This window comes from Trichoplusia ni, chromosome 10 (assembly GCF_003590095.1).
Source record: "Trichoplusia ni isolate ovarian cell line Hi5 chromosome 10, tn1, whole genome shotgun sequence".
In the NCBI taxonomy this organism is placed as follows: domain Eukaryota; kingdom Metazoa; phylum Arthropoda; class Insecta; order Lepidoptera; family Noctuidae; genus Trichoplusia; species Trichoplusia ni.
Window position 1 is genome coordinate 9,129,166 of NC_039487.1, and position 9,119 is coordinate 9,138,284.

Below are 9,119 nucleotides of genomic sequence, written 5' to 3' on the forward strand. Positions count from 1 at the left end.
AAAGGGAATAAAATTACTGATTACACACTCGAACCAGACTACATATTCCTTTAGCAATATCTGAGGCAGGATTTGACAAAATATTTAGAAGAAGACCAAAATCCGAAATGTTTAATAAAATTTCATTCCTTAATCAGTGATTAACTTTCCCTTTTTTTTGTTTTTTACACAATCCATCAGCAAATTTAATGCTGCTGGTCTTCAACTTTATTAAATACTTCGCAATTGGGTGATGCTGTCATTCTCATGAAAAATGCAAACTTTGCAGACAGTCAGTGCCCAGAACGAGGAATTTATTACCTATACAGTTACTGTTATTCTATACATAAGAAAGTATTTAGAGTGGTGTTGCAAATCCGATACCTTCTCCTAAATATTTTTTAATATCACTTTTTTACTGTTGATAACATGCTGTTCGCCGTGAATATCCTGCTATTATAAAGGCGAAAGTTTGTAAGTATGGATGTATGGATGTTTGTTACTCTTTCACGTAAAAACTACTGAATGGATTTGAATGAAACTTTACCACAATATAGCTTATACATCAGAATAACACATAGGCTACAATTTTTGAGGTTTCTAATGTGAGGTCGTAAAAAACCAGATTTTTTGCGCTTACATTGCAAACGCTGACTGAATCCTACAAGATAGATCAAAACAATGTACTACAGTATTTTACAACTTAAAAAGGTCCACAAAAAAGTCAGTGATGGTATATGTTTATCTCTTAGTTGTCCTCAATGGACTCCTAAACTACTAAACCGATTATAATAAAATTCGCACACCATGTGCAGTTCGACCCAACTTGAGAGATAGGATAGTTTAAATCTCAAGTTATAGTCGCAATTTCTTCTAACTACGCGGACGAAGTCGCGGGCAACAGCTAGTAATAAATAAGCAGAACCGTTCCGTAGCCACGAAAAAATTACAAGTTTTTATAGTCTATGCATTGAATTGACAGATCCTCCTCGCTCCCCTGCCCCTCCAAACATCGTTTCCAAAACCTTTTCTTCTGTATTACTAAACATTCTTAATCGTTCGATCCGTGTTGCAAGTGCAGTCGCGCTCGTCTTCGTAGCTTTTAAATTTTGTCGAGTTTGTTATATTAAAACTGTTGTCTTTATAGAAAAAAAATAGTTGTTTAACTTTTATTTAGTTGTATTATTTTTTGGTTAAACATGGAATCGCGCGGAGACGAAGAAAATAACTATAGCGACGTTATTGAAAGTCTCATGAACATGTTCGGTAATGTCTTGAGCAAAGATGTGATTTCGGCGGTTGTTGAGAGCTGTTCCGGTGATCGTAAGTATAAACTTGTATTGAATTGGTCATATTTTATTAGCACTGTGATAGATACGTCGTACACCCCGGGGCCATGATTGGCGCGTCGCAATAAGTCAATGTTGACACTCCGAACGCAGTTTTCAGTTATCGGTCAATACATTACATGGTACCCGAGATGTACTACCTATAAATACGTACCTGCGTAGTGCACAGGTACAGGATAACGTGCAAAACAAGGATGACTGATGGATGTACTACTCATAAAATCCATATTCTATGAGGTGGAAAGATTTCTCCCTATAGGGGGTGGTTTAGATAGTACATACAGCAATCCTTGTTTTGTTTATTGTTGTCTCTTTTTATAACTTTGCTCAAACAGTGATAAGACACAGTATCTGAATAAATTACCATACATTGTTGTTTCAAAACAATAACAAAGACCAGATACATTTTATTTTTGTATTTGTTTTCCTTTTCAGTTAAATATTATGATTTGAGGTCTAAACATATTAATTTTTAATATTTTATTCAACATAACATCTAGTTTTAATTATTTTTGTTATGATTTTTCTTTTGTTTTTTTATTTTAATTTGGTATAGGTCTTGACTGAAACATAGGCCCAATGTGTTAGAAGAGGTATACCCAGGTGCAGTGTGCAAGAGAGATGAGTCTCTCACACCCATGGTCCCTCTCCCTCAGCTACCTCACCCTACCTTTCTGTCCCTCCCGTCTGTCTGGCTACGGTCAATACAATATCTATTTATAACCAGTTAGCTACCAATATCCGTGCATTAAAGATGAGTCTCTGAAGGCTTTGTTGCAATTGAGTGTACCTCTATGTTAAAATCAATACTTTGCCAGTAATTCAATTTGAATTTGATTTTACTACTGTGTTAATGAAGGAAGAGTGAAATTGAAATAGGTATGTTATAAATTTTCTTTTTTTTTTGCATGCTTTATGGTGTATTGGGGAACAAAGGATTCATTTTCATACTTTTTTTTTTGTTTTCTGTTATTTGGTATCTGGTTTTTAACAAAGGCTTTGCATCTATTGTACCGAATTCACTATATTTAAACATTCACTTTTACATTATACTTGCTTTCATTGTTCATCAAAAATTACTATTTGCTTTCTAGCAAGTGCGTGAGACAGATTAATAGGAAATGATCAACAAATTTGTATGTTCCAAAGTCCTACTAGGAAATTAATATTCTCTTATCTTTTACTAAAATGCTTAATAGTATGATAGACTACTTTGTGTTAATTCACTTGCACTATACTAAAACTATAAAAGTATAGTGAGCAATATCACATTATTTACTTTAAAATAGTAATATTTTGCAGCACAAAATCATTCGCTGAAACAGATTATCAGACAGATATATCCAACATCTTACTAAACTTCTTTCATATTAAATTATATCAGGGAATCCCCTGTACAGTAGCTTGTAAACAAAATCTCTATGGTTAAGGTGATTCCCTGCAGTATAAATTAAAAGAGTCTCTAACGTTTGGGGGAAATCCCTAAACAACTGTTGTACATTAAAGAGAGTAAGACATTATGCTGGGGATTCCCCCAACCAGTTGCTTCTAAAGTAATTTCTAACTATTTGCATAGCTGTTAATTGGTTTTTATTGCTGTATAAATTAAACTAATTACTTGATACTTAAAGTTATTGTAAAACTGTATGAAAGGAAAATTAAATGTTAGAAGACTTACAAAAACAAATCAAATACGAAGTTGGGTGAAAATATGATAAACTACAACATGCCGTTGTACTTTTTTAAAAGTAGCTTTGATATATTTACATATTTAAAATGAATTGAAGGAAGTTACAATCCGCTGTAACCTTATTCAAACAATATTTGCACATTTTACGAGCTGGCGATAATTTCGCTTATTATTACTTAAAGAAAAAATACATTGACTATTTAGAAGCACGACCAACACTTATCCCGATAACAGGGATACTTTATTAAGTCATAGCAACCCATTTGTTAATGTCATGTTAATTTATAAAATACTGCTGTGCGGTTTGTAGTAACTTGTATTAACAACTGTTAACTTACATTTTAATTCAGGTTTACTTTATATTATTACATCTTATATTATTCGTTCAACAGCGCAATTTTTAAGACTTGATCTCACTTAATATTATGCAAATGAATAAGCGATATTATCTTGCCTTGCAATTGCTATGCTATTAATCTATAAAAATCCCCTTGTTTCAGTATACCTTATGCTGATGTGCAAATGTGCAAGTATAAACTGTAAAATTGAATTGTTTAATAAATAAAAATAACATATCCTGATCTTTTGTTTTGGTTGGTGCATATGCATTTTCAAATATTATTTATTGCTTTTTACCAGTAAATCTCTCAGCGGATGCCATAGCCGACATCTCGACAGATGGGAATACCCTGATCAAGGATGATATAGCACCGTCAACGTTGCATGAAACTTCAAAGCAGTCTGAAGATATATTAAACCAAGAAACTATAGAAACCTGCAAAATGTCAACTGAACATGGAAATCTTCAAAAAAAAGAAGAGGGGCCGTCTGGAAGCGGTCTCCAGCAAACGCGAGATCAGCATGCTCCTACTCCGTCAACTTCATTTGATCCGGGCCAGAGTCATCAAAATGAACCACCAACTGAAGGTGCCCGAACATGTGTAGAAACACGAAACACGATTGTGTTACCAAGCATAATGCGTAATCCTATACAAACCATTTGGTCTGATCAAATTCGCGATATTATCAAAAATCATAATGAAGGGAATCGAATCTTTATTATTATGAGGGGAGTGCCTGGTAGCGGCAAAACTTATTTGTCCAAACAACTTGTTGATATGTTACTAGGAGCTGAATTAATAAACTACGCCACTCATATATTTAGCGCTGACGATTTTTTTATAGTCAGAGGTATATACCGATATAATAAATATAAAATTACAGAAGCTCACGTGTGGAATAAGAATAAAGTACACGTGGCAGCTTTTCATGGTGTTAGTCCAATAATTGTGGATAACACTAATATTGAATTGTGGGAGATGGAGGTTTATGCAAAAGAAGCAGTTAACAACGGTTATATTATTTATGTCGTTGAACCCACTACTCCTTGGGCTAAAAATGCTGTGGACTTAGCGCAAAAAAACGTGCATGGGGTTTCCATTGGTACTATTCAGCGAATGTTAGAGAACTACCGTTGTAATGTTACGGGTACAAGCTTAATGCGCTATTATTCCCTGTCATATCCCCCTGGCATGGTGCCTCCTGTCAAGAGAAATGAGCCTCCACTTACAGAAAAAGTTACGGAGGCTTTACCCAAACCCTCTTTCGAAAAAGATCTGTCTAGTCTTGTTACCAAAACTCTTTTATCTAAATTTAAACCTGTTTAAAGGGATTCATGTTATGATTTCGACTTCTTGAAATAACAATTAATTGATTTAATTAACCGCTGAAGCCAAAAATACTCAAGTCTAGTTATTTCCTTTTTTTTATTATATAATTGGGCAACATTGGAAGAAGAGATTTTATTTTTTAGCAAATGGTTGCTTTTGTAAACAAAATAAATTAGGTTAGCATATTTAGAAATTATGTATTTTTAAATATATTAATTTAAAATAAAACTTTAAATGGATTATTTCTTGTGGTAAAATAAAAAAAAACAGTGTATTGTGCTTATTATTTTTCTAAATTATGATATTTCTAACTTATTTCACGCGAATGTGATTTCACAATGTGCCGTGTTGTTTAATGTTGCCTAATTGAGATTTTTCACTTCACAAGCTTGCATTCTCCATATTCACTGCATAGTTACTAAATCACACTTGTGTAAAATACGCATTTGTGTATGTATGTAAGAGTATATAATTATATATATTATGTATGTATGCCACATAGTTACTATCGACAATTGACTGTTCGACACTAGTAAGTCATAATGAGAATCCAAAGTTAAAAGCCAAAGTATAACCGCTGACGTGCGGTCAGTTGTCCAACCTAAGTTAAGTAATTTTAAGGTCTAAACTATTAGACGGATATTTAGAAAAGTAAGATTATATCCTTATAACATATCACACAATTGTTCCCTGTATATTTTCCTAATGGATTTTTATTTATTTTAAAATTTATTTTATTACTAGTGAATCTATCTGCGGACGCCATAATGGATATAACAGGCGACGGGAATGTAATTAACGTCCAAGACGAAGAACCTTCCGACAATCAAAACCCAGCAGTAGCAACACAGCCAAGCCTTCCGTCAGTTTCTTATTCTACAGCCGCTCAAGCTCCACAAAATACCGGTGCCATCCCTAAGAACACACAATCCCAACAACAACAAAAACATCCCGTATGGAGTGAACAAGTCAGAAATATTTTAAGAAATCACAATGAGGGCAATAGAATTTTAATTATCATGAGGGGTCTCCCTGGGAGCGGGAAAACTCATTTAGCTAAGCAGTTGGTAAATATGATGGTTGGCCCCAACAACAGCTACAAAGCCCACATTTTCAGCACGGACGACTTCTTTATGGTTAGGGGTCAATACCAACACGATAAATACAGGTTGTCAGAAGCTCATGAATGGAACCATAATCGGGTTGCTGAAGCGACTAAGATGGGAGTAAGTCCTGTTATTGTCGACAACACGAACGTCGAGCTGTGGGAGATGGAACCATATTTAAAATTTGGAGTGCACAATGGGTATATAATTGAAGTGATGGAACCGACCACGCCCTGGGCTAAAAAAATAAATCAATTAGCTAAAAAGAACACCCACAACGTTCCCCTGGCTTCTCTGAAAAGAATGTCTGAGAATTATTGTCTAAATATCACGGGTGCGAGTTTAAAGAAAGCCTATGGGTTATCGTATCCTTCGAACATGGTACCTCCTGTAAAGCGTAACATGCCATTGATTACTTCGCCGGCAAACAAATCTAAACCTGTAAGCAAGGAATCTAGGAACTCGTCTCCAATTGGTAATGTTTCGAATATAGAGTCAGCCTCATCACCGGTATCAACAGATGGCAATCTGTCGCAACGAGATGCGTGTAGCACAGCAAATGAAGAACAAGAAATTAATAAAGAAGTGCCTACTGTCAATGACTTGATTGAAATCGACGAAGATCAAAGGCCTTCGGAAACAGACAGTCTTCGTGAAAATACAGATGGTGATTTGTTAGCTGAAGAGCAAGAAAAGCGCAAGTTATATTTAGAGGCTCAGAGGAGATTAGAGGAAATTGAAAAAGTCGAAAATGAATGGGGAAAATGGTGAAGAATGGGATTCCGGCGAACAAGCCTCTGCTTCTGGAACGCGAAGAACAATCAAATCTAACGAAGCGATTAAAACACCTGCTGCTTCGCAAATTGCTTCCGTGTTTGAAGCTAAACCACAAAGGCAGTCCCTCAATTCATCACCTAGAATTCAAAATTACAGCCAAGAATCACAGGACTCTATGATGCAGACAGTCAATGAATGCCAAGACTGGAGTAAAATATCGATGTTTATGCCACCGTGGACTGACACAGCCGCTCCATCATCTTCTAATGCAAATGAAAAACTTCCCATCCCAAACCATGTCGAGCAGCACTTGCCTAGAATATGGCGATACAGATATCAACGGTAAATTTAAAGTGATTATTGCGACGCCTCGAAACATCAATGAATTTCATATATCTGTGAATATTGAGAAAATCCCTGAAAAACGAATGCTAGATAAGAGCAGCATGACTAATGAAACTATTATAACTGAATCTTTTCGTTGTGTCAATGAAGAAAAGCATTTTGTTGCTTTTAGAAAACTTTTTCCTAATATTGCTCGATCCGATTTGCGTGATATTTTCGATAAATGTTGCGGAGACGTCAATTGGGCCGTTGAAATCGTCCTAGATGGAATGAATAATAAGTTGCTAAGACAGGTTGACAAAGAGGAGTTATCTGACGAAGAACTGGAAACCACGGAACAGTGCCAATGCTTGGCTAAGTACAATATTATTCCCAACACACATACAACAGATGTTCAAACAGCTATGCAGAAGAGAACACACAAAAAGATGAAAATAATCCAGCAGCTGCCGTAGGACCAGTGCCGCAAAAGAAAAAACGTGATGCTACTATGTCAGATGAAAATATTCAAATTAAACGTCAGATTGAACAAAACGTGGTGATATCGGATGATCATTATTCGAAACATTGCCTCATGATAAGGAAACTGCGTCGTGGAGAACCCACTGATAAAAATATAGAGGAACCTAGTACTTCAGACGAACCAGCTGATGCTTCGAATGTCGAGTCTAATAATGCTTCAATATCGATTCTAATGAAACTGCTTCTGTCCCCGTGACACTGATGATGAAAATGAATGTAACTTTGACAATGGTGACAGACTTGTTACAGTGACACTGGGCTTTGAATTCGTGGGATCATTAGATGAAATGTACGGATAGGACGGATATGGAATATCCAGAAAATATCTTGCCTCGTGTAACTCTTCCGATATCTGCCCTGAACGAGCTCAATGCCTTGTGGATGGAATCATTAATGACACAGCTAGATGAACATGCTCGGAAGACGGCTGCCATGGTACAACAAGATGAAGAATTTGCTAGGTGAGCAAAATGTTTTAACATATTTTCTTCATTATTAAATTCAGCATAAAATACCTACATATAGTTAAGCTCATCTGAGAGCGCGGCTCTGTGCGTGCGATTGTATTTTTTTAGGGAACCTTAAATTTGTATGATAGTGACACAAAATGAAAGCGTTATTAGAACACAAGGTCTCGTTATACTTACATGGTATATGGATATATACAAAGTGGTACACACACGGCGCTGTAAGCGAATATGAGTTGGACGGACTATTCTTAACTTGCATGTAGTAAACAAGAATTAATTTATTTCCTCGTCTAGATGTCTTGGTTTGTCACAAGTTTGGTCTAACTTCAGGAAATATAAGTAGTGACATCCAGTGATTCTGATTACCTGTATATTTTCCAGTTTGTTAACTTGTTATATCCAGAATTTATATCAAAGTCATCATATACCATAATGATGAAATTCTTATGACAACCAAGACATCAATTCGCTTATTATTATTTTTCAATCTTATTTTTGTTGTTTTTTTTTTCATTTATTTTATTCAGATGACATTTTTTTGTAGACAAATTGCTTTGAAAGAGGCGGAAATGTCTCTTGCGGGGAAAGAACCCGAAGTCCCTGATTTCAAAGAAATTATGGACATGGATCTGGCCCTTTCTACATACCAAAAAGATATTGCAGAATGGCGTAACAATATACCGACGAATTTAGCTGCTAAGATGACCAGAGATAAACTTTTTAATTTATTCCCTGATGTTGAAGAAGATACACTCTCCGAACTATTGATGGCTCACGATAATAACTTTCAGGCAACTGTCGAGGTAAGATATTTTTAATTTTATCAAAACTGGTCTTAATTATAAAACGCGAGACTGGCTAGACAAGACAGTCCAACGTTAATAATATTGGATATTACATCTTCTGTCAAAATCTATGATTTGTAAAAAAAAATGATATTTCTTTGTCCAATATTTAGGTTTTGCTCTTGTCTACTGGCCGCGGTGATGTCCTTGAAAAGAAGAACGGGGTGAATAAATTCGTTATGCAAAAGGAACTTGAAAAGAAAGATAAAATACTTCGTAAAAAGAAGAAGGTATGTATCTGTTCATGAAATAGATGTAAAATGATAATAAACTGTAGAATTGCTTTCTGTAGTTTGAGATCAAAAGCTTCGCAATCATTTATTAATCATATCACTTTGAGATTTCTTATCATCTTTTCATTTTGAC

The 9,119-nt window shown here is 35.2% G+C and overlaps 2 protein-coding genes across 4 annotated transcripts; both read left to right on the plus strand.

Moving 5' to 3' along the window:
* The first annotated feature begins 854 nt into the window (after positions 1-854).
* Positions 855-6,856, plus strand: LOC113498070 (NEDD4-binding protein 2-like). Of its 3 annotated transcripts, none has more exons than XM_026877971.1 (3): positions 855-1,302; positions 3,658-3,945; positions 5,433-6,856. In XM_026877971.1, exons 1-3 carry the CDS (start codon positions 1,179-1,181, stop codon positions 6,563-6,565), a joined length of 1,545 nt encoding a protein of 514 aa, XP_026733772.1. In that variant the 5' UTR covers positions 855-1,178; the 3' UTR covers positions 6,566-6,856. The 3 variants fall into 3 exon arrangements, with proteins under 3 accessions (XP_026733772.1, XP_026733774.1, XP_026733773.1); XM_026877972.1 differs by lacking the exon at positions 855-1,302 and adding an exon at positions 1,830-2,207; XM_026877973.1 differs by lacking the exon at positions 3,658-3,945.
* An 884-nt stretch (positions 6,857-7,740) lies between these two features.
* On the plus strand, positions 7,741-9,074 carry LOC113498280. The gene is made up of 3 exons (XM_026878234.1): positions 7,741-7,899; positions 8,453-8,711; positions 8,867-9,074. The coding sequence occupies exons 1-3, from the start codon at positions 7,745-7,747 to the stop codon at positions 8,999-9,001; spliced, it is 549 nt and encodes a 182-aa protein (XP_026734035.1). The 5' UTR covers positions 7,741-7,744; the 3' UTR covers positions 9,002-9,074.
* Positions 9,075-9,119: the final 45 nt, after the last annotated feature.